At 43.5% G+C, this 25,588-nt stretch overlaps 1 protein-coding gene across 5 annotated transcripts in view; it reads left to right on the plus strand.

Annotated features, from left to right (window-relative positions):
* Positions 1 to 23,710, plus strand: part of SYNE2 (spectrin repeat containing nuclear envelope protein 2) — a 177,352-nt gene extending 153,642 nt beyond the window's left edge. For 3 of the 5 annotated variants that reach the window (XM_063159769.1, XM_063159773.1, XM_063159770.1), the window contains 17 exons: positions 3,396 to 3,558; positions 7,753 to 7,940; positions 8,092 to 8,242; positions 8,681 to 8,863; positions 10,689 to 10,826; positions 11,715 to 11,909; positions 12,729 to 13,011; positions 13,353 to 13,421; positions 14,269 to 14,405; positions 15,254 to 15,380; positions 17,017 to 17,228; positions 19,764 to 19,964; positions 20,271 to 20,399; positions 20,882 to 21,070; positions 21,635 to 21,724; positions 21,941 to 21,987; positions 22,605 to 23,710. In XM_063159769.1, the coding sequence (XP_063015839.1) occupies positions 3,396 to 3,558; positions 7,753 to 7,940; positions 8,092 to 8,242; positions 8,681 to 8,863; positions 10,689 to 10,826; positions 11,715 to 11,909; positions 12,729 to 13,011; positions 13,353 to 13,421; positions 14,269 to 14,405; positions 15,254 to 15,380; positions 17,017 to 17,228; positions 19,764 to 19,964; positions 20,271 to 20,399; positions 20,882 to 21,070; positions 21,635 to 21,724; positions 21,941 to 21,987; positions 22,605 to 22,830 (2,728 nt within the window). In that variant the 3' untranslated portion in view covers positions 22,831 to 23,710. Of the gene's footprint in view, positions 1 to 3,395; positions 3,559 to 7,752; positions 7,941 to 8,091; positions 8,243 to 8,680; positions 8,864 to 10,688; positions 10,827 to 11,714; positions 11,910 to 12,728; positions 13,012 to 13,352; positions 13,422 to 14,268; positions 14,406 to 15,253; positions 15,381 to 17,016; positions 17,229 to 19,763; positions 19,965 to 20,270; positions 20,400 to 20,881; positions 21,071 to 21,634; positions 21,725 to 21,940; positions 21,988 to 22,604 lie in introns of those variants that run through there. The other 2 variants (XM_063159771.1, XM_063159774.1) reach the window with 2 other exon arrangements.
* Positions 23,711 to 25,588: the final 1,878 nt, after the last annotated feature.

Genomic DNA, 25,588 nt, shown 5'->3' on the forward strand with positions numbered 1-25,588 from the left:
GTGCCAAAAGCCACACTTAGATTCTAAAACTGTTCCTTTTTAAATATATCAAATGTACTTTCAGTCATAAATACATTTATTTATAGTCTAATATCCTTTGGTTTTGCTTTGGACTTCCTTGGCTGTGTTCATCTATCCACGATAGGCAGACTGAAGAGAGATGTTCAGCACCCTGTGAATTTTTCTGTAATTCAGCTTAGGGATGGGAAGCAGGTGGACAGAGGCAGAGAAGGGAGCCCAGGGAGGCAGAGATGATCTGAGCAGCACAGTAAGCTGTGGTCTCAGCAGGTCAGCTGTGCCATCAGATGGTCCCTACATGTGCCTGTCTCCAGAGCAGCTGTGGGAAGCACCACAGGACATGCAGGAGGTGAATTGCCACAGAATACAGTCAGGGACAGGGCAGAGATCAAGCCTTGCTTTCCTCCTGGCTGGCCTGAAGTCATGCAGAGTTAATAATGCTACAGTGTAGATGTTTAGCTCAGACACTTCCATCCTGTGCTCAGCACAGAGCCTGTATTGTCCATCTCTCCAGGGAAAAGGGTTCCTGAGCCACCTGCCTCTGGAGGGCCACATGCCTTGGGAGTCACTGGCCCTGCTGAGTGTTGTAACCAGCCAAAATAACTGATGGGAACAGGGCAGAGGGAGAAGTTCTCCTGGGTAAAATAACTGCCAGCCCATGACAGCACAAGAAAATGGAGCAACAACATGTTCATTGAGTATTACTTAATATAAGTAAGTAGTACTTATATTAAGCAAAATCAAAAGCATCAAGGTTCATACAGCAGCTGTTTGCTTGGGAGGCAGATGCTGTCTGCATACAGGGTTGAACTTGGGACCAGAGTTCTGAAAAAAAGCTTGTTAAGAAAAGCAAGAGCAGCTAAATTCTTTTGTCGTCCCCTGGTTTCCTCTCAGTCAGCTGCAGCAGTGGAAGATAGAGTCTGTGTAAAGGGGCAGAGGCAGGTGCTTTGCACCAGAGTCAGCAGCCTTGTGGGTACAAGGCAGGAACAAGGTGGACCATGGACTTGGGCCAAATCCTTCAGGCTGGCTTGCAGGCTTACATCAGTCAGACAATACTGATTTTACTTTTGGAGAGTGCAAAGTTGCTAAATACTTGCCAGGAGCTTCAGTGTAGGACTGTGTTCTTCTTGCCCTCCTTGTAAAACAACTGAAAGTACTGCCTGGTGCTTCTGGGACAAGAGGTGTAGGGGAAACTTTCCATGCTGCTAATCCATAGGAGACCCTGAATTTTCTGGCCTTACTGTGTAAACAGTAGGACTGAAATCCAGCAGGATCATTCCCACATCTCCTCCATAAGTGCTTTACTTTAAATCAAGTATCTGGCTGACGTGTGTATCCTCTTTGGTTACCTTAAGGTTGCTAATAAGATCAGTTGTTGTTTACAGGGTGGCATATTCATTATGGATTAGGTGTCCTGCATATCTTCTGTTGTTGTATCATCAGGCAGTTGCAAAAGCCATTCATTACAGACAGTTTGGACCACTCTCCTCTAAAACTTGCCAGGATAGTTTGGCAGCAGGCAGGACAGTGGGCCAGGAAACTGTCCAGGTGCCCTGTGTGGGCACTTCTGCCTTGGAGCAATCTGTCCCTGCCTGCATTACATGAGATCACATCCCTCAGCCTTTCCCAGTCCTGTGTTGCCAAGTACACCAGGGCTTAACTCAGACCCCTCAGCAGTCTCCTGCATTTGGGGACATGCAGTGAACCCCTTGTACAAGCTGTCCTTGCAGTGCCACTGCTGGCTTTGTTTATATGGTGACATTTCCCAGCCTCTGTGGCCAATGAATCAGAAATGTTTCAGCCTTTTCACAATACAGACCTAACTTTTTGTGCAGCACTTAACTTAAACAATTGAGACTCATCTTGATAGTTGTTGGACTTGGCAGTAAAGGTTTGATTTGTAAGTTTGCATTTTAGAAATCACATGCAAGGTTCAAAAATTGATCCTAAGGCACAAGGACATAACTAGAGATCAGGAGACCAGCACAGGGAAGCAATGCTGGCTAAGAAATGGGCTCTCCCTAGGACATGGGTGGAATGATTTCATCTGACTTCAGAGTCTGCAGTGTTGATATTTATAGTACTGCAGGGTAGCCCATTGCAGTTCATAGGGAGAAATATGTGCTTTTTGGTACAGTTCATCTCATCTTGTGATCTGGATGTTTAAGACAGGTCTGATACAAGTAATGATTTTTTTTTCTTCATTATCTACCAAGGTCTGGATGACAAGCTCTGAAATAAGTCTGAAGAGATAAGTGTCACCCTGGTGTTGCCCTTCTAGTAATTTTTGTTGGGAATTGCAGTAAATGAGAATTTCAAGAAAAGTTTGAGAGCAGTGAGGTAGTTCACCAGATATTCCTCCAACACATGGAGACAAATTTGCCAAAATATAAAATACCCAAATGCTATGTGGGTAATTTGAGGGGCTGATATGGGGGTTTGACATGGGAATATGCTGCTAAGGCTCGAAGTAAAAAAAAGTTTGCCTGCAGTTTTAGAGCTGTGCTACAAACAACTGTAAAAAAAGTAAGTGGTCTCAATGGTTCATTTGCTTGTCCACTGCACAAGTCTCCCTGGCCATTTGATATTCTCCACCATCAGGATTGGTTTCTTAAATTATTCACCTCTCAGGAGAGTCTGGCGTATCTCTGCATGTTTGTGTGATGTTTAGCTGAGCTTTAACATTGTGGTGCTACAAGTTCTATAGTAGCTGTTGTTCAGGCCTTCTCTCCTGTCAGCATCCAGAGGGTGCTGAGGTCATGGCACAGGTTGCCTGGCCAGCTGTGCATGGCCCATCCCTGGAAGTGTTCAGGGCTGAGTTGGATGGGGCTTGGAGCAACCTGGAATAGTGGAAGGTGGCCCTGCCCATGGCAGGTTAGAGCAAGGGCATCTTTCAGGCCCTTCCAACCCAAACTGTTCTGTAATTCTGTCAGGATGTTGGACTGGTGGTTTGTGCAGATTTTGCCTCTCTTGGCAGAGTGGTATCTTGTTGATTAGTGTGAGCCTGTTGGTTGCTGATTATGACACTGAGCAAAATTCACGGCAGGAAAATTAAACCATAGATACCCGTTTTAGTTTAAGTGGCAAATTATGGTACAAATTTCCACTTAGATTAATGTCCAGTGCTCTCTAGCAGATGAAAATTCACTTGCTTATGTAGTTTCATTAAAGCCTTCACCCAAGTCCTGCTTTCAGCTGTAGAGCAGGGTCCTGCTGAGCCAGTTTAGGTAGGTTTTGACTAAAACACGGCTCTGATTTACAGGCAGCAGCTTGATGAGACATGGCTTCATAAAGCCATGGCTGTCATCAGCTCCTGCCAACATCTTTTCCACTGATTGACCATCTTTGTAACAAAATGTTCTTCCTGATTTACTTAGGGTGAAGAAACTGAAGGAAACATTTGCTTTTATACAACAATTGGACAAAAACATGAGTAACCTTCGCACCTGGTTGGCCCGGATTGAGTCTGAGCTTTCCAAGCCTGTTGTTTATGACATCTGTGATGACCAAGAAATCCAGAAGAGACTGGCAGAACAGCAGGTGGGAAATAGCAGCAGCCAGAGTAAATGAGCTAAGATGCTGCTGATTTGTCCTGGTATAAAATCACCTGTTTCTTTTCTTTAGTGAGCCTTTCTGACTGTTTGCTTTGCATGGCATGTTCCTGCCAAGATGCGTTACACAGAAAATTTTTATTTGCTTGCAATTATTTCAGTATTGTGTTGAATTACCCCCACATCTCCCTGCCCCCCTTCACCCAAGGAAAACATGCAAAATACAAACAAAAGCCAATTTCTCAGTTCAGTACAGCAGACTTCCTGAGGACTGGGCAGGGCACAGACAGTGGGCAGAGTACATGAGGATGACTTTGACTGACAAAGCGTGAATGCTGCTCTCTGCAAAGAGATGGGATTTGCTGTGTTTCCCTCACTGGCTCCAGCTCTTGTCCCTTCCTTGCAGACAGCAGAGCAAACTTGGCAGAGCAGGATGCTTGGGCTTTGGAAGGTGGATTTGTGCAGACACACCTTTGGCTGAGGTTTGATCAGAGGCAGGCTCTGAAGATCCCTCAGGGCTGGGGGAGCTGGCGCGTGAATCCTGCTGAGACAACAAGTGTGAACCAACCCTGCACTGCTGGCTGTTTGTGGGCGTTTATCCAAGGCAGTGGCTTACTGGGGGATCTTAGGAGAGGAGTTGCATAGTCCTGCAGTAAATTTTGTCTAGCCAGCAGCCAGGCAAGGAAAAGGAACTTCTCCAAAGCACAGACTTGTAGGTGGAGTCATCCTTTGCTCAGGGCTGTGCTGTAAGTCTGGCCAGGTTCTAAGTGCTTGGCTGTCATCTAGCCTTTGTGTTAAACAGCAAAACTTGCCCAAAAACTAAAGATCAAGAATAAGTCTGTCAAGTTTGGAAGCTTGAACTTTTTATGGCATCTGCCTTTAGGAACACTTGGTATCCTTCCCATCCTTTCCATCTTTTCTCTCTGGTTTCTGCTTTTGTGTCTAAGGATCCCTGAGTGACCCAGACCTGGGGACTCTGTTCTCTGCTGGTTGGTGTGGCTGTGCTTGTACTCATGTCCCAAATGTGACAGGAAGGGCCAGCTCCTCTGTGACAGGGTTGTAGGTGGCTCTCACTGGGACTGCACTGCAGGAGCTGGTTAAACACCAGGAGCCTTGACCCTGCACCTCTCATGGTTTCATCTGCATTGTGAATGGTCATGTAAACAACAAAGAAATATTTTCTTCCCATTCAAACCTTTTGCATTCTCAAAGGCCATGATAAATTGCCAGGCAGAGCAGAGCATGAAGCACAAAGGAATTGTGTCCAAACTAATTTATTTTTATTATGAGCATTCAAGATTTAGCTCGCTATTAGAGCCATCATTTGCTGCTCAGAGCTACTAACTGCTTAATTTTTTTGGATGCTGTTTTTAAATACAGACCTCTAGGCACCTCTAGACTCTGTCTACAGTAGCTTTTTAGCAGGCTGAGTATGAGAAGACTGTGCTGACTAAAAAGACCACAGTAAAAAGAAAAGCTGTTTTTGTTCTGCATTAGTGAAACATTTGTCTCAATGAGACAAGTAAAAAGATCTTTCCTGGCTTTAGCTGAACAATTATTTCAGCAAGAGCAGAGCAATGGTGAGAAATATGCCCTACAGGCTTCTTTTATTTGACATCCATGACTGGAAAAGCTTTACCTGTGCAGTCTTGAATAATGAAATTTAAAGGCCTTGTGTATGCACAGAGGTGTTTTATGGCATGTTTGTTCAATTGAAGGATGACGATTACAACATGAATAAAATTAATTTTAAGATTGCAAAGATGTTTCACTAATGCAAAAATCTAGCAGTGTGTAGTCTGTTAAAGCTCTCTGGGCAATGCTATGCAGAGCTGAGGGAATGGTACCTCTTGGAGCTCCATGTGTGTTCCTCTCCCTTAGTTTGTTATGTTTGTCTCATTTAATGCAGTCAGGTCACTTGGAAAACAGCAAGGATTCTGTCTAGGCTCTTCCATGAACCCAGGCATGGCTTGAAGTAATGAGATAGTGTCAGCAACATTACCATTAGAATTAATTAAATAAAATTACATGTTAGAATTAATTTAATCTGTGATCAGAATTCTCATTTTTGCTAATACACCTGTAAATCCAGTGAAATTTAATTAATTCAGAAGACGTTCTTCAGGTACCAACAGTGAGACAGAGCCTGCTCCCAGCTGTGGAGCCTGTGTTGAAAAGACACTGATGCATCTTGCTCAGTAAATAGCTGTGAATCCCTAGTAACCTGTAAAAAATTCTGTTGGACGTCCTTCTGGCATTCTCATCCATGTAAAGAATTTCACTTCTACATTTTTTAAAGCTGTTCATTACTAGAAATCCCAGAAGCCATATTTTGACCATTTCATGGCTCAGCCCTTGATTCAGGTACCCATGTAACCACTGAGAACTGCCATTGAGTGATTCTCAACTCCTTGCAGCTTGTTGACTTCTGGGAAAAATCTTCCTTTGCTCATTTTGTATTTACTACAAGCTGTGTCTATTTTGGATGGTTTTATTTGTTTTATTTTGTTTGGGATTTTTTTTTTGAAGTCTAGAGCAAAACCAGTTCTGCTTCATCTGTTGACTGAAATCAGTAAATACCATTTAATGGGAACTCCAGTTTACTTTTGTCAAGAAAATACTCATTTGTGTTTGTTGCTCTAGTGTTATTCAAGCAAAAGTCTCTTCATGTATCCCTCATTAGAGAAGCCAGAAATGGGTTGAAAAATGGCATTGTAGTGGCTATTGTCATTTTATTAAAATTTAAAGTTGGTTGCATAGTACAGATTTACCTTTTCAATAAAAAATATTTAGATAAGGCTTTTCTTTCTGTCTTTCAATTACACTGACTTCAGGAGTAGTGATGGGTACAGGATGAAAGGCCAGACTATTGTGGAGGGAAGTGCAGGCTTTGGAAGAGAATCCTGTAGTCTAGATTAGTCAAAAGGTCTTTTCCAGACCCTTTAAAACACTCTTGTCAGAAAAGAAGCCCTACAAGAGGGATTAAGAAAAGCAGTGTACCACCAGGTCCTTGTGTACTGTGTTTGTGTTTCATGCTGCAGCCTGTGATCAGTCAATAAAAAATGCAAGTACTGCTCTAGGAGTTCTCTGATGAGAGAACTTTCAGTGTAGTAACCTGATATAAGACAGTCATCTTGTGCTGTCAAAATTAATAAGAATTTATTTATGGTATAGATAAGGTTTGGATTTTGAATGCACATTAAAATTGTCCAGACTGTTAATGAGAAGATTGAGTTAAGACCGAGACACCAAAGGCGGACAACCCTTTTTTTACATGTTGACTCTCTCCTGACCTGTGTCATCTGCACAACTCATCCTGCAAGTCTTTTTTAAAGCTAAATCAGCTTTTCCTGACACGGGAGTTGCTCTTTCCCCATCCTCTGCAGCATTTTGAAAGGGCATGGGTGGCATGTAGCCACACGTTTCCTTCCGCTGGCACTGTATGTTTCCTCCCACTGACATTGTATGTTTCCTCCCACTGACACTGTATGTTTTGTATGTTTCCTCCCACTGACACTGTATGTTTCCTCCCACTGACACTGTATGTTTCCTCCCACTGGCACTGTATGTTTCCTCCCACTGACACTGTATATTTCCTTCCACTGACACTGTATGTTTCTTTCCACTGACACTGTATGTTTCCTTCCCGTTGACACTGTATGTTTCCTCCCACTGGCACTGTATGTTTCCTCCCACTGGCACTGTATGTTTCCTCCCACTGACACTGTATATTTCCTTCCACTGACACTGTATGTTTCTTTCCACTGACACTGTATGTTTCCTTCCCGTTGACACTGTATGTTTCCTCCCACTGACACTGTATGTTTCCTCCTGTTGACACTGTATGTTTCCTCCCACTGACACTGTATGTTTCCTCCCACTGACACTGTATGTTTCCTCCTGTTGACACTGTATGTTTCCTTCCACTGACACTGTATGTTTCCTCCTGTTGGCACTGTATGTTTCCTCCCATTGACACTGTATGTTTCCTCCCACTGGCACTGTATGTTTCCTCCCATTGACACTGTATGTTTCCTCCCACTGACGCTGTATGTTTCCTCCCATTGACACTGTATGTTTCCTCCCACTGACACTCTATGTTTCCTCCCACTGACACTGTATGTTCCCTTCCAGTGACACACTGTATGTTTCCTCCCACTGACATTGTTCTTTTGCATGGCAGGACCTGCAGAGAGACATAGAGCAGCACACGGCGGGCGTGGAGTCCGTGTTTAACATCTGTGAAGTTCTGCTGCACGACTCAGATGCGTGTGCTAATGAGACAGAGTGTGACTCCATCCAGCAAACCACCAGGAGCTTGGACAGACGGTGGAGAAACATCTGTGCCATGTCCATGGAAAGGAGAATGAAGTATGTCTCCTCTTCCTACCCTACAGAAACCTGTGGCAGCATTTTGAGGAAACGCTGTAGCTTTTGCCACAAGCTGAATTTTAAGGAGGAAAAAAGAATCCAGAGTTGATAGTTTGCTTGTGATAAAACCTTTCTGTTTTTGCTCTCTCAGAATCGAGGAAACCTGGCGTCTGTGGCAGAGGTTTTTGGATGACTATTCTCGCTTTGAAGATTGGCTGAAAGCATCAGAAAATATAGCAGCTAGGCCTAACTCTTCAGAGGTCTTGTACACACATGCAAAAGAGGAGCTGAAGAAATTTGAGGTGAATTTTTAAACTGCCTTTTTTATGCTCAGCATCAGGATGCTGAATACTTGCTGTCTGTACAAAATGCCTCAGTCTCTGGAAAACACTGGTTTGGCATTGGTAGTATAGGGAACATAAATAATTTGGTGAGTGTGCAGCTGCTAAATGTCTGTTTGTTTCCAGAATTTGTTTCAATGTGGAGAACACAATACTTTGAATAGACACTTAAAAGTTTAAAGCCTTGCTTTTTATAGGCAAGAGACTTTTGTCGTGTGATATTTATTCTTTCCTTTTTTCTAGTTTGAGCAGATGGTTTAAAATATGGGTCTATAAAATCTGGATTTAGTTTTGTAGTTGGAAGGTCTGTTTTTGAGGGGGAGGGCACCATCTCTCTTGATGGATAATACCCACATCCTGGCTGTCACCAGGCAGTGAGCTGCTGGCTTTGCCTTGCAGGCGTTCCAGCGGCAGATCCACGAGCGGCTGACGCAGCTGGAGCTGATCAATAAGCAGTACCGGCGCCTGGCGCGCGAGAACCGCACCGACTCGGCCAGCAAGCTCAAACAGATGGTGCACGAGGGCAACCAGCGCTGGGATAACCTCCAGAAACGAGTGGCCTCCATTCTCAGGAGGCTCAAGGTAGTGCCACAGTGGGGTGAGGGACTCAGGAGCACTCAGGGGATGCTGGTTTTCAGCTTCTTTTTTCTGCTTCTGTCAGGGTTGAGACTGAAGCGCTAGAGACAGTATTTCGTGTTCAGGCTTAGGTGTTTATTATTTCTCATTTATATAAGTGGTGAGTTTTACAGCATTCTACTAACAAGCTACAAAATCGCTAACTATCTTTCCTTATGAGGTCTTTTAACACTAAACTATCTAATTAAGAGATGACACCTAAATTATTTTTACTTTTAACTCAATAACTGATCACTCAAAGTCTGCAATGCAGACTTTTCTGTCCTATTACCAATACGACCCAAACTCATGAAAAAGAGGGACCAGACTCCACTCTAAAACTTCTATCTTGCTCTCTATATATATGTTACTGTATTCTAAAACTTTAAGCTCTAAGTTTTCTATTTAATGATATTACATACTTCTAATCAAACTACACACCCGTAATCCCAGTGCTATTAATCAATTTTGGAAGCCTTCTCCATGGCCTCAGGTCAAATGTAGTGTTCTCTTGTGGGTCTGTGCCTTTCAACATAGAAAGTTTAAAATTCTCAGCATCTAGGGTTCTGCAGGAATTACTCATGAGCAAAGCCTACATCAGAGCAGCTCTCTCTGTCCTATTGGCATAGCAGGGGAGCTCTGGAAGGGTCACTGAGTACGTGGCATAAACCTCACCTTGGTAGATTGGTTTATGGTAGCTGAAGAAAAGCTTAAATGAAGAAGGAGTGCAAATTTTGAGAGGTCAGTTGCAATACTCACTGCCCCTATCACACTTTGCTCTTACCCACTTGTAATGGGTGGATGTGTTCATGCACTTGCACCTTTCCATAGATAAGAGACAGACGGACAGAAGGGCTCCAAGTGCAGATATGAAGTTTCCAACTCAGCTCTACTTCGTGCCAAGTTGTGATTCACCAACAAGGCATTAAAGATGGAGATGTGATAGAAAGCAGCTCCTGCTGTGCTGCCTGCCTGATGAGGAATGTTGGAGTGTATTACAAAGAAGCATCTTGCTCATCAATTAAACTGATCTCTGGGCAGATACTCTGTGCTGTGCCCTGGGGGAGACTTGTCACTGCCAGATTTTTAAATATAGCAGTGCTGTAAGCAACTGGGAGACAGGGAGAACTGTTAGCTCCCCAAAGTTAATGGATGAGACAGTGAAAGCAGTGATGGGGTTTGATCTGTGCAGCTATGAATTGTTATATTTGGGATTTACATGATCCCTTTTCTGAACAGTAAATCTACCCATGAGAACAGGCAAGCTGCATGTCTGTGAGCAGCTTCTGTGGGACATGCTATGCCAAACAGTGCATTAATTACACTGGCGTGGTCATACATGATCCAGCCTCTCCATTGTAAAATCAGTAAAAACTGATACTAATCTCATAGTTTTAATTACTTTAATTAGAGATGAGGGTTGCTTCCTTTGTTTATCTCTGTTTTAAGTTTAGAACAAATTAGATGTTAAGCCTCAGTCCAAGTAACTGTTGCTGGTATAATGATGTGGGAGAAGAATGTGTGGAATCAATAATGTTATTTTATAGAAGCATCTTGAACTGCAGAAATTTTAGTCCCTCTTTTGTACAAATAGTGTGCTAGTACAGGGCACTGTTCTAGCATTCCTACAGGAAGAGGACAGGTTTTATACATGGCATGCTGCTGTTTGTGTCCTGATGGCCTTTAAGGTGAACAGGAGTTTTGAAATAAAGCACTGATTGCAGAGAGCCCCTGTGACCTGTCTCTTTTAGTAGCTGAAGTGATGTAACACTGACTCCTCTTCTCCATCCAGCACTTCACCAACCGGAGAGATGAGTTTGAGGGGACGAGGGAAAGCATCCTTGTCTGGCTCACAGAAATGGACCTGCAGCTGACAAACGTGGAGCACTTCTCAAAAAGTAACTTTGATGACAAAATGCGCCAGTTAAATGTAAGTATCCTTCTGAAGCAGTTGTTTACTGTAGCCCAGTGATCCTGTTGGGCTGCCCTTGCCTGGCAGAATCATCCATTTTCTGTAACTTCACAGTAGCCACCACATCTCTGTAGGATTATATTTGTTTGAAGACAGCAGTAAATTTTAAAGACATATTGTCTGAATCAAGATTAATCTCTGCATTATTTAATTCAGATTCAGTGTTCAGGCTCAGTTCTGTCCTGCCATTTTCTCCTGACAGTATGTGTCAGTGACAGTGGTATCTGGCCTGGAAAGCAGCAGATGCTCCTTAACAGTAAGAGCTACATTCCTAAATTCAGGCATTATTTTCTGGTGCAAATCTTTTTTGAATTGGCATTATTTTACAATCTCCTCAGAGATCATGTTTGTCGCTGGGAATTTCAACAGAAATTAGACACCAGGAATGTGCAGTGATTCTAAGGAATATACTAGTTCTTTCCTACATTATCATTTCTCCTGTCTCCCTGCACTGCTACTGATTTGGGATGTAGATTTACTGTTGTGTAGGCTGCAGACCCAAGAAACCAAACAAACTTCTTGGCTACTGAGAAAAAGATTGTGTGTTCCAACAGAAGAATAATCTCTGATTAGCTGAACTCTTGTATCATGATCCCCTGCAGGCTCAGGACACTGCAGCCATAGTGATGTACACATGGGTGGAAAATGCCACTTCATTTAGAGCTGTAATTCTGCTCATAAAACGAACCTTTGGACCTCTTGAGTAAAAATATATTTGCCAAATTAAATTAGACAGCAATGTCAATTGTTGCTTGTCTTTCACTGCCGTGAGCTAGAATATAGGGAGAAACCTTGGGCTAGAAAGAGGCAATGGAGAAGTAATTATTTTTCTTGTGTTCCAAATAGGGTTTCCAACAGGAGATAACGTTAAACACCAATAAGATTGATCAGCTAATTGTTTTTGGGGAGCAGTTGATTCAGAAGAGCGAGCCTTTGGATGCCATCCTGATTGAGGATGAATTGGAGGAGCTTCATCGATACTGTCAGGAGGTGTTTGGGCGAGTTGCCCGCTTCCATCAAAGACTGACTTCAAGGGATCCTGTAAGAAGCAACAGTTGTTTCAAAGCTTTGACAAGATTTTGGTGTTTGAGTTGCAATGCTTATTTTGGTTTTTGAATTGCAATTGCTTACTCCTAGCAGCTTGACTGAGTGGTTTAATCTCCAGTGGCTCAGGAGCTCTGCAGTAGATGTGCCAGCCTTGCTAAATCTTTGTTGCCAATCTTTTCATGCCTCTCCATCTGCAGAATCTGGATAGTAGCATGGAGGTTGTTCATAAGGTTCAGAACTATATAGTTGTGCCTTGAAGGCTTCAAAACATTTTTGGTGTTTTTAATATCACTTTGTTTTCCTTACCATCAATAATGTGCTTAGAATATCTCTTTATGTATTTGTTTGTCCACTCCATCTGTCCAGTTTGTTGTGAGAGCCCTGAATGGGGAACAGCATGCACCTTGCTTTTCCCTGGGAACTTTCAGATGATTCTCAGTTTGCTTGGCCTCAAAAAGAAAGAACATCTGTTAAAGCTGGGTAAAGGAAGGAACATGAACAAGTAGCTATTCACTCCTGCCTAGGCATCATTTCCTGACTGACCTTTTAAACTCTATTTGGAACTGGGCACTCCTGCAAACTGGACAGATGCTATGGTGGTGGTTGAGTGCCTTGAAAGAGGAGAGGTAGCTGCTGATGTGAGGATTGGATTTGGCAAAAGAGGAAGAAGGCAGAAATTATGTTTCCCTTTAATTTTAGGCACATGGTTGCTGCAGCTGACCACAAAACTGTCTTCAGTAGTACTGTGTGGTTCAGTCATTATCTCATTAAGATCTCTTGTAAATCTTATTAATACACAATAATTACTTGTAGGGATTGGACGATGAAAAAGACAACTCTGAAAATGAGACAGATCAAGAAGACTCCAGAGAAATCCAGAATGATCCCTGGCATAAGAAAGCCATCACTGAGGGGCCCTCATCCACACAGTCCCTCTGCCACCTCGTGCCCCCGACTCAGGGCCATGAGAGATCAGGCTGTGAGACCCCTGTCAGCGTCGACTCCATCCCACTTGAGTGGGATCACACAGGTGATGTGGGAGGTTCTTCCTCTCATGAAGATGATGAAGAAGCAACATATTACAGTGCTCTGTCAGGTGAGAACCAATGTCCAGCACTTTGGCTTGACATGGACAGCTGGAGGATGTCCCTGTGTGGGAAGGGAGGGGGATTGAAGTCTTGCTCCCACCTTGTTGGTTGGTTTTCACATTTATAGATGTGAGCAGGCTCATCTCTTATATGAAGGAAATGGTACTGTCTAAACCAAGCTTTTGTTTTTAGAAACATAAGAAGGTTTTAGAAGCCTTAGTGTTTAAGAATATTTGAAAATGGTACCAACCACTTTGCTCTTTGTCTTTGCTGTCCTTCATTGTTTCAGTTGTTTTTAATAGTTGGAAGATACTGAATAGTGAGGAAAATGACATTATTCTTTTTTCAGATGTAGAAATCACTGAAAACCCTGAGGCATATCTTAAAATGACCACAAAAACTTTGAAAGCATCTTCTGGTAGGCACCTGCTAATGCATGTGTCTGAACATGGCAATCTCCCTGTGCTGCACGCTATATTCCTCAACCTCTCTCATACGTAATGTCTGACTTCCTGCCTTGTGTGGGCACCATGTCTCATCCTGCCATGGTGTTCTTACGCTGCAGTATCCACATGGACATTAAAAGCAGTCAAGAACACACCATTTAGATTTTGCCTGGTAAATGCCAAGGTGGTTAACGTGCATTTCATTGTACTGATCCAAAGTCTTTTGGTTCTTTCTCGGTGGTTTGCTCTGGGTAGTATCAGTTTTTGGTTGTTTCTAATTTTGGTTGCGTAACTACTGAAGGCAGTAGCTCCAACTCTGCAAGTATTTTTTTGTGGTTTGTGCATGACAGAACTATGTGTGTCCTGTCTGTTAAATCCAGAACAAACATTCTCCAAACCAGGACATGTCTAACTTGTCCCCTCTGACATGTTGCAGATGTGTGATAGTTATTGTTGGGATGCAAACTTTACAAAACCATGGTGCAGCCTTGTCTTTTGGTTTTGGTGGTTTTTTGTTTTTTTTTTTTTTGTTTTTTTTTTTGGTTTTTTTTTTGAATACTCTAACCTGTATTCAAGCATTTTCCAGAAGAAAACAGAATGTCCCATAACTGCATGGCTCTCATCTCATTACCTTGAAACACTGTTGATGTTTTGCAAATGTGCATGCTTTGCAAGGAAAGCTGCAAAACTGTCATTTTTATGCCATAACTTGATGCCATTTTATTCAAAGCGCTTTCTAACTTAATACAAAGCAACAGCTTCCTTGTGGAGGTGGGATCTTGCACTCATGGTGTGTGGTTTTGGTTTTATTTGTTTCAGGAAAGTCTGTTTCAGAAGCTCGTCCTTGGCATTCTCCAGGCAGCCCAGTCTGCAGGAAACACAGATATAACCAGGCAGAGATGGTTGGAAATGTGTTGTCTGGGCCAGAGACAAGTACTCCCTATAAACCAGACTATGTGAGTTGGAGGCTCTGTGGGCACTGAACCTGTACTACAGAGTCTGTTTCTTGTTCTGGGTAACTCCACCCTCTTCCCTTCTCCAGCATCAAGGAAAAGAATAGTTGAGGTGGGGAATTTTCACTTCACACAAACTTAGACATTATTTCTGGTGGTTCAGGTTGGACTCCTGGTCAGGGTCCAGAGGAACTTCTTTCCTCTATTGTCATAGGACAAGTCTAGAAGAATTTAACCCCCACAAAGGACAGGGTATGAATCTCTTGATACTTACTGACGTATTTACCTTTCCTAAGCAAATTTAAAGAGTCTTAATATGCAACACACCATTTAATCTGCTTCTAGGCACTGAAAAATGTACCAAAAAGGCTGATTGTCCATTGGTGCCTCAGCCTTGGTGGCTTTTTGGCAGCCATGGCGTCACCAGCAGCTGCCAGGCTCAGTGGATCTGGACCCACTATCAGCATTCTTCCAGGCAGGGTGACACTGATATTTGGCTGCTTTTGTCATCATTAATCCAGTCTCAGAGCCTTGGAGTCAATATTACCAAGACTCACAATCCAACAAAGAGCACCAGCAATTGTACATTGTCTGGAACAGGTGGTGCAAAAGCAATAAATCTGCCATGTCCACTCTTGCAGCCATTGGCATCACCATGGTGTGTGTTTGTTTGCTGGAAAGGCACAGAGAGCCAGTGTAAACTGGCAGCAAAGCTGCAGAAGCCCAGTGCTAAATGTGATGTGCAAGAGCTCAGCAGCAGCCCAGCCACCCCAGAGTAGCACAGATTAGGCTGGACCTTTGACCTCCTGTTAACCTGCAGGGCTCACTCACTCACCAAAATGTCATTCCAGGTGAAGCAGCTCAGCTCTGCCAGCAGCAGCAGCAGCAAGGAGAAAATTCCATCTGCCAACATGAGCGATGAGGAGCCCCAGGATGATCAAGAACTTGTGAACATAGCAGCAACAGAGAAGCAGCCAGGTACAGAGCATTAGGAGTGACTTTGGGGCTCTGGTGTTTGTCCTGTGACTCTGGGAAGACAAAGCAGACATGGCACAAAGGCAGCATATTTGGGAACAAAAAAAACCCCCAACAAATTAATATATTTTGCCAAATTTCCAAGCCACTGAGCTCCCTTCTCATGTGGTTCTGTCCAAGCCATGTGTGCTGTTCAAAGCTTTCACATTTTCTGCCAGAATTGAGATTTTTCTTTCATAACATACTTCTGTCTCTTTGCTGCTTGTAGTAAATGGGAACAATTTCACTTTTGTCTGATACTGAACACTTCAGGGGCTTCTAATCAGATTTCAAACTCAAGGTTCTGTCTAAAAGAAGATTGCTATGTGGAGTTACTGGTACTCCATATAACAAGATGCTGCAGCTCCCATTTGCAGAAATATTTGTTCAAAGCTGGTAATGCATTCTGTTCTCCAGTGGTTCTCACCTTTACAGTGGTCCTTTCATGCAAACAGACCAGCAAGCTGGTTCTCTTCACCTTTTAGGACCTAATATCTGGCTTCAGGTGCTTGAGATTGTAACAGCACATTGTACTGCAGTCACAAAAGCAAATCATGGGATGAAAAGAAGGCTGCAGCTACATGCACCAGATCACTTATTTTGTTTCTCTGGTCTCACAAATAGTCCAGGGTTGTGCCCCATGTGTGGGATGAATAGGAATAAGCTGAGTGGTTTGGATGTGCTTTCAGAAAGTGTCACTGATCACACAGGTGCCATCTCCATGTCCCTTAGCGTTGAATTGATGAAACAATCATTAAGAGTCATTAGAATGGTTTGTGTTGCAAGAGACCTTAAGGTTATCTAGATCCAACCCCCCTCCCATGAGCAGGGACACCTTGCACCAAACCAGCCTGCCCAGAGCCCCATCCAGCCTGGCCTTGAACAGTTCCAGGGATGGGGCAGCCACAACTGCTCTTGGCAACCTGTGCCAGGGCCTCAGCATGGCCACGGTAAGGAATTTCTTCCTAATCTCCAATCTAAACCTGCCCTCCTTCAGTTTAAAGCCATTATCCATTGTCCTATCACTCCATGCCCTTGTCTAAAGTCCCTCTCCATCTCTCTTGGAGCCCCTGTAGGCACTGGAAGGGGCTCTAAGGTCTCTGGAGCCTTCTCTTCTCCAGGCTGAACAGCCCCAAATCTCTCAGCCTGGCTTTACAGGAGAGGTGCTCCAGCCCTTTCATCACCTTTGTGGCTTCCTCTGGGCTGTCTCCAGCAGCTCCACATAGACATAAAACACAAAGCCAGGTCCTAACTGCTGGATCATATTTGTCCCATGCTGAATTTTGCACCGAATTGCAACTGGGCTCACTGAATTTTATCTCCTTAGTTTTGGTCTCTTCTTCCAAGTGAATTAAAACATCTCCAATTGATATCATTAAAATTCTTTGTAGCATTGCTGTGTGGGTAACTTGACCAGCAATATGAAATTTAGACACTGCAGAATCTCAGGAAAAGATGTGGTTGAATGACAGTAATACATTACAGCAGTTAATTGATCTCAAATAGCATGGGAAATAATTTTCTTGCAAAACATCTTGCATCTGTTTTACACACTCTTTCCTTTACTGAAGATTTAATTTCTTTCCCCTGTGATTTGCAGGCATTATTGATAGGTGGGAGCTCATCCAAGCTCAAGACCTCAGAAATAAACTCAGGATGAAACAGAAATTGCAGCAGTGGCAGCAGCTGGACTCAGACCTCAGTGATATCTCTGCTTGGCTTGATAAAACTGAGCAAGAGCTGGAAGAGCTGCAAAAGGTGAAGCTTCCAACCAGCATGCAGGCATTGGAACAAAAGGTCAAGAAATTGAAAGTAAGTTATGGCTTGCTGAGAAGAGGGATTTCAAGATGCTGATGTTTTTTTAATCAGTGCTCTCCTGGGATCAGTTGGCAGCATGGATGCCAGCAGCAGCTCCTGTGCCACAGGGGAACTGAACTGCTCTCAGCTGAGGGCTAAAGAGGGTCTTAGGCAAGGTGCTTCTGTCTTCATATACAGAGATTGGCAGGCAGAAGTAAAAACCTCTTCACTTCTCCCTTTCTGTTTTCTTGCACAGTGATATTGACATCTTTTCCTTGTGCATTCCCCAAACCAGAAATAGATTGAAAATTAGCCAGGTCTACAGGCTGCAAAGGCTAGGCTGCTTCTTTTTTTTAACTTGAAGTAAGGGTGGGGTGTAATTCCAGCAGGACAGACAAAGATCTGCTCTAAAGCTGTGGTTTCTGCAACATGAGCCAGCAGGTTACCAGGGCACATGCAAGTGCTGGGGCCCTGGGACTCAGGCAATGAAATGCCTCAGCTTCAAGTCTGAGAGAGCAAGTGTTCCTAAAATTTGTGGAAGTGCAAAATCCCTGTGTGCTCACCCCTCACCAGCTGCCCCATGTGGAGTCACCCTGAGGCTACTGGTCAGTCTGGTGTCCCCTTGGGGTGATGCTCACAAACAGGACACTGCAGGACAGAGGAGGGGTTTCTTAGGCATGCTGAGAGTATGTTTAAGCCTGCATGTCCTGGAGTAGTTATTAGGCCAGGGACAATGACTCTGCACTCCAGTAAGGTCAGCTCTGACTCCTTCAGCCAGTGTGGATTATCCAAGCCCCAGGAAAGGATGGTGCCTCCAGAGTGGAGGGAGGTGTTTCCCTCAGCCTGGAGTTGGGTGTCTGACCTCCTCAAGGAGCAGAGCTTCACTTCTCTCTTCTGCATCTGCTTAAGAGGAGTCCAGCTGGCTGTAAATCCCATTTTCAGACAGCTTGGTTTTAGAGGGGTGTTAAAAGAGCTAGTGTGCTCTAAGAAGTGAATTTCATGAGGTGTCAGGACATCCCAAGTGCCTGGGATAAGGATAAAGCCAGTCTGCCTGCAGAGTGGCTTACTGGTGTTCAGAAGTCTGTTTGCTTTGTCTGATATTGAAAGAAACTTTATTGCCTCAAGGAGAGGGGGACAGGATCCTTTGATGGGTGAAAAAAAAGTAATTTAGACCAGCAGTTTTCTACAAGTGGAACTCAGATCTTGAGATTGACACTCTTGGATAGATAGGTGCTGAGAAAAGCAATCTGAGCTTTGTGCCTTGTGGGGTTCATCCTGCAGCTCTAACTTCCCTTCTGCAAGAGCAGCTTGGGAAAGATGAGTACCCTTGATTCAAACTGTAAACTGGATGGTACAAGGAAGGTATTGTTTGGCATTCTCTTTTTTTAAAAAACCTTCAGAAATACAGGGTCAGCCTTAACATAAAGGTGGTTAGATGATATGACCATAACTGCAAATTCCATATTATTCCCCCTGCAATTTAAAGGGAGAGGAGGAAAGCAGGGAGGACTGCCTTCTGGGGGGACCTTGAGAAGTCAGAGAAGTGGGCTGACAGAAACTGAGACCAGAGAGAAGAAAAATAATTTCTCACAATGGGGTGGTCTGGTGTGGGAAATAGTAAAGGTAAGAAGATTTTCAGAAAGCTGGGAAAAGCAGGCCTTAGAAACAGAAAGAGCAGAGAAAACTCAGAGCTAGATGCAGCTGCAAAGTCTGAAAGTAGAAAAAGTTATAATGACTTTTTATAAGAGAAGCAAGCATTGTGTGAAGGGGTGCATGTGTACTTTTAGTAATTGCCTAGAAAACTGTCTGTAAGCTTCAACAATATACTGTTAACTAATGTTTTTTAAATTTTCTGTAGCCAAGAGATCTTTGGCTGCTGCTGGCTGTACATGAGCTTTGCCATCTTTCTATTGTCTCAACCATGTAATGAGGCAGATGCTGCAAATAAAATCTCAAGGAATGTACCCCAACAGTCCCATCCTGTTTGTGAAAAAACAAACCTCCAAACACAGTCTGGTGTGGGACCAGGGGCCCAGAGGGGGTGGGGAATCTCTATCCTGTGAAATACTGAAAATTTAATTGAATGAGGCCCTGAGCATTCTCCTTGGAGTTTGAAGTTGGTCCTATGTGAAACAGGAGAATGGAGTACAGCCCTCCAGATGTCCCTGACAGGATTATTCTAGGATTCTGGGGTGGCAAAACCTTTATCAGTTAGAAGATACTATGTGATGATCAATGTGAGTATTTGTTAAAATGTCAAGGAAAGAGACCACTCAGAGGAATTGAAGGGCAGATGTGGATTAAGCCATAATGCCTGTGACTTAGGGAGAAGCACAAGCTCAGTCACACTTATTTTCTTCAAAGTGAAGGTTTTGGCTTTAAAAAAAAACCCAAACATAAACCTTGCTCAATATGTTTCTTAGCAGTATTGAAAAGCCACCAGATTCAAACATCCTTCCCCAACACCTGTGATACTTTAGAGTGCATGGTTTTATTGTAAATAAACATGGTTTTCATCACTCATAAAAACTCCTAATCTTCTTCTGCCAGGACATGCTTAAAGCATTTGACAGCTACAAAGCAGTGTTGCTTTCTGCCAACCTGAGCAGCAAAGAGTTCCAGAAGGCAGACAGCACAGAGTTCAAGGAGCTGCAGAACAGGCTTCGGAAGGTCAACTTGCACTGGGAGAAGGCAAATCGTGCACTGGACAGCTGGAGGAAGGGTTTGCAGCAAGCCTTGCTGCACTGCCAGGTACATCCCACATGCCAGCTTGGAAGGGAAAACCCTTTGGGATTCTGTGGAGGAGAGGGCAGAGGGGTGATTCCTGCACATCAGTGGAATGGTCACTCACAAATCAAGGCACTTTGTTTCCTGATGAAGTTGCCTCTGATGGATTGAAACGGTTTGGTAAAAATATCTTTGAAGTGGATAATGCCCTTTACTACATAGGTGGAATACTTTAGCAAAGTTTCTCTACCCTCACTAATTGTGAATTTGTAGGTGAAGGCTCTACAAAGGTGTTTTTCCTCTTATGGGCCACTCTTTTTGTTTCTCTAGGATTTCCAGGACCAGAGCCAAAAGCTAATCCTGTGGTTAGCAAGTGCTGAAAGCCAGAGGAATGAGGCACAAATCACAGATCCCAATGCTGATCTCAATACAATACTGGAATGCCAGAAGGAGCTGATGGTGAGTGTAGTCTTACCTGCAGCACCTCACTCTCAGCACACACTGAAGAGCAAGATGTTTGTGTCTCACAGTGTCTGCAGCCTCTCCTCAGACCTGCTGTACTCAGGAATGTGGGCGGCTTTTGAAATGGACCAAGATATTGCATCTACAAGGCACTTCTTCATAATTACTCATCATAAAAAGAAAGTTGCTTATGAGTAGTCTTTATGCTGGAGCAAGACTTCCAATTTCCAAAATTTAATCTCTACTCTATGTGAATTACCTCCTGCCAGAACTATTTTTAAATGTTGTTTCAAACAGGTAGAACCAGTCTCTTCAAGAGGACTTCATTGCCTATGTAGCTGTAATAACCATTCCTGTGCCTTGTTGGTTCTCAGGCAGGTTGTGTTGTTCTTTAAAGCCTTCCAGAGTTCCTCCTTTTGGGAGAACATCCATAAAGTGGAGGGTAACAGTCTGTTGTGCTGTTTTTTGTTTATTCTCAGCAACTGGAGAAAGAGCTGCTGGAGCAACAGCTTAATGTGAACTCCCTCCAAGAGCTCACTGCTTACCTGCTGCTGAAATCAGATGGTGATTACATTGAGGAGGAGGAGAAGGTCCATGTAATTGGAACAAAACTGAAACAGCTGATTGAACAAGTCTCTCAGGACTTAAAAACAATACAAGGGAATCTGGTGAGTTGGAATTTAAATATCTGTTTGTGGATCTTCCTTACTGAAAGAAATAGCATATTAAGAGTGAAAGTATTTATAAAAAAACTGACTTAGAGCTTAAGTACTTCCACCTTGATAAGCTGAAAAAAGAACATTTCTGGCTGTAGGAACAACTTCAGCACCCCAAGGCTAGTACAGTATTATAACAGAGGGATTGTTCTGCCTCTGTCCTCAAGGGGCTTGAAGAGCAGAGAGCATACAGCTCTGAGTAAGGCTTTTGGCAGGAGGTTGGACCAGATGAACTTCCTGAAGTCCCTTCCAACCTGAATTTGGGTGATCCAAACCAGGTATCAGGCTAGGAGTGTGTAATGAACGTGTAGGAGTTGAAGGTCATAGCAGTGGATTGCTTATCCTGAGGCCTGTCAGAGGTATTTCCAATTTAATTCCTGTATGCACCCATTCTATTGCAATTCCTTCATGCTGGGCACTGTAAATTCCTTTATTCTGGGGGACAGGTTATTCTCATGTGAAGGGGCAGTGGGCTGTGCACCTACAGAGGCAGTGAAAGGTGGTGTTATCTTTCAGGATACCAAAACATTCCTGCTAGTTCCAGATGACTTGGACTCAGGAGCCTTTAATGCAGAAGAAGAGAAATCCAGCCCTGCTGTGAAGAAGGCAAGTATTTTTTTTCCACTATTTTGCTATCAGCATATAGTGTATTTTGACATATTTAGTGTGGAAGTTCCTCAAGTATAATCATTTTACCTTTTAGGTCCATGTACCTTATTACAGTATTTACAATCAGACCTTAAGGTCTACAGCTGGCTTTTCAGAGAAATTCCTTGTAGTTTCTGAAACCTGGATACTAAAAGCTTTTCTTTCTCTCAACAGATGGCCCTCAGGAGAACAGCTGAAGGCAGGAATGGCAGCAGCACAAGGTAATATTTTATATATGCCTGATCTCTTGATAAACAGTGAATATGGCAGAGATGAGCTGTGTGCCAGCAGAAACCTGGGCAGCTGTTCCTTGCAGGTTCACACATGGGTGGAGGTGATTTTTGCCTACCTGTAGAGTCCCCTCTACCTACCAGCTCTGGGCTGCTCCTTAGGGAATGGTTTCCTTCAGCACTCCTGCTCCAGGACCTCTGCAGTGATGTGCAACCCTGGCTTGAGAAAATAATTTTTCTGCCAAGTGGGGGATATTTTAGGTTTAAATCCTCCTTTAATTCCACCAGCATGCCTGGAAAAAGAAACTTGCCCCTGAGAGCCACTTGATACAAACAGACCATGAAGGACTAAGGGAGAATTTAACCCCCAGTCTAGTGGGGTCTGTTCAAAGGGTAGATCTCAGTAAGCCAGGGCAGAGAAGAACCTCATCAGTGTGAATAATGTGCTTCAACACCTATTTGGAATGGTGTGTTTGCCTCCTGGGAAAAGTTAAGTTAAAGTTTGTTTGTGAAGTAAAAGTTGAGTTTGTTTCCTGAAATTAGGGTAAAAAACAACTTGTTTAACTCAAACCCTGAAGTGCCTGTTGATCTTTGTTTCTCCTTTCCAGGAGCGAAAGCCATTCAGAACCTGTGCAGGCAACCCCTCGCTCTCCCTCCTTCTTCTACCGAGTGTTGAGGGCAGCTTTACCCCTCCAGCTGTTCTTCCTGCTGCTTCTGCTGCTGGCTTGCATGATCCCCTCCTCTGAGGAAGACTACAGCTGCACCCAGGCCAACAACTTTGCCCGCTCCTTCTACCCCATGCTGCGCTACACCAACGGGCCCCCGCCCACCTAGGGCAGCCTGCACTCTCACTGAACACTCTTGGGTGGTGCTTTTTTCTCCCATGCTGCTCTAGCATCAGTCAAGCAGTGAGTTTCACATCTCAAAATGTATATCTTGACAGAATTTCAGCGTTTTTTGTACGGGAAACAAAACTTTTTCTATAGATTTTTTTTAAACAGTAAGCAGCACACTTTATACTTTGATGCAATAGATACACTATTTTGTAGGGACAGTGCTCTTGAGTTTGCAAGGTGTTTGGATACTGAGTTCTTAGATGCAGAAATGACATCACAGTAATGTTAAACATAGCAGTCTGTCTTGGGTGAGCATGACAAACAAGCAGGTGAAGAGGGACTTCATTGAATATGATTTCTTCACACACACACTTCACATTATTTGTATCTTTTGGTACTGTAGTCACTTGGTGGAAGCAAAAAAAAAAAAAATTGCATATTTTTGAATCTTTGTTGTTGTATTTTATTCATCTAACACGTTCAATATCATGATGCACATTTGTTTTGTTTGACATAAAGTGTTCTAGTAGTTAGGACTGCTGTGTTGTCTTTTTATACCACCTTGGAAATAAGGAATTGCTGCATTGCATGGAAATGGTTTATAATGCACATATTTTCTAGATGAACATGATTATGTAGACTATCCCTGATGTATACAAATAGTGCAATGACTTTTTTAATGAAAGTTTTTTTTTCAGTTTTTAACCTGCTGAATAGTGTACAGTACCTTGGGAGAGAATTGTGCATTTTTATAAGCTTTGTTTTTAAAATGAAACCGGTGTGTGGGCAGTGGCTGGAGAAACACTGTGTACAGTCAGCATTGCCACTGCCCCTCTGTTGTACAGTTTGAGTACTGTCATTAAAATTTTGCCAATGTCTGCAGGACTGTGGGTGTGTCTAGTGGGGGGCACCAGATTCATGTTCCAGCAGTGCTGCCCCTCACACTCCATTTCTTTGCCTGCTAAAGGAGTGGTGCTGGAAGAAGCACAACCACTCCCTTGTTTGTCAGAGCAGGAGATCACAAATCCAGCAGTGGGACCTGTTCCATGGCACACATCCTTCCCTTTGGAACTGCTTTCCTGGAGGAAGAACACAAAGCTGAACCAATTCATGCTTATTACTGGTTTGAAATGCTGAACTATTCCCACTCTGGAACTGCCTTTCTACAGTGGGAGTGCTGGAGTGGGGAAATGCATGCAGGGAGAGAGCTCAGTGCTGTAGTAAGGGCTTTGGTGAACAGCTTTTTGTGTGTGGCAGTGGATCTGACCCAGGAATTAGCCACTTTGTGCAGTGCTTACCCATGGAAAGTAAAGGTCTCTGATTAGTCTGTGAGAGTTCTCCCAGCCTTTCTGCACTTGTCACCACTGGTGGTTGCTGATTCCCCCCTGGCAGGGGGCTTTAGCAAGCAAACTGCTTTGTCCTTATGGTCAGAGAATGGCCAAACCAGCAGCTTTTTCCCAGCCATGGTGGCAAACCCACTGTAGTTTATTTCCAGGACATTAAACTAAACTCACAGGGCTGTGTTGAGGAGCCAGGCTTGTGCTCTCACACTGGGGCTGTACCCAGAGATGGATCCCCTCACCCCTCACTGCACACAGCCACACACACTGTCCTCTCTCCCTCTGCAATCATGATTTGATATTTTCAAAGCAATTACTTTAGGATGGAGCTCATTTAAGTTTCTTTCTCTGTAGAAGTGAGCCAACTCCAACCATTATTTCATTGCCAGGTTGTCACAAGTGCCCATGCAGACCTTTCTGCCAAGAAGTAATAGGCAGTTGCTGACGTGATATTCAGTTCTTCTTCCATTAAAGAACCTATGCAGGGAAAAAAATTGAACAATGTTAAAAGGTCTAAGGAAAATTTCATAGCCTACAATTTCCTTTCATTATGAACAGTTATATCAAATTGTTGAGCTGATGTAATATATAAAAAGAGGAGCTTTCAAGAAATTATCTCAAAATGTCACTAAAAAACAATGTCTGGGAAATAGCTTAAATCTTTTTTCTTCTACACCTATTTTAAATAGTTTTATTTCCAATTGATTATAATCACTGCACTGCAGACTGACACTGAAGTCTGCTTTAAACAAGTCATTTTATATCCCCAACAATTTCTTTGTGTCATCATCTCTTTTAGGACTGGGTTGTTAGTGTCCAGGGAAGGATAAAAAAATATTTTAAAGAGAGAACAGATGCAATAGTGAGAGCAACCCATTATGGTTGTGCACCTGCATTGAGAAATCAAACCCAGCCAAAACTAGTTTTGAATTGAAGTCTTATTTTTTGGCAGTGAGATGAGGCCTTGGTTTGTTTTCAGCTATACCCACCCTGCTCCAGCAGAGTCAGCAGCAATGAGAAGGCTTCAGGGAGACTTGGGAGCAAATTCTGGTGCCTGAAGGGGCCCTACTGGAAAGGTGCAGGTGGGCTTCTTGCAAGGGGGTGTAGTGGTGGGACAAAGGGTGATGGTTCTAAACTGACAAAGGACAGCTTTAGATGAGGTGTTGGGAAGAAATTCAGTGCTGTGAGGGTGGGGAGGTGCTGGGGTAAGTTGTGCAGAGAAGCTGTGGCTGCTCCATCCCAGGTTGGATGGGGCTTGGAGCACCCTGGGATGGTGGAAGGTGTCCCTCAGTCACCGGGCACACACATGAGACCAGGCTGGGCTCAGCTGCAGGACAGAAATGAACAAAAAGCAATATATTTACATTGCACGGTGCCTGTTTAGTCAGCTGCACCAATCCACAACAATGAAACACA

This window comes from Melospiza melodia, chromosome 6, assembly GCF_035770615.1.
Source record: "Melospiza melodia melodia isolate bMelMel2 chromosome 6, bMelMel2.pri, whole genome shotgun sequence".
Taxonomy (NCBI): Eukaryota; Metazoa; Chordata; class Aves; order Passeriformes; family Passerellidae; genus Melospiza; species Melospiza melodia.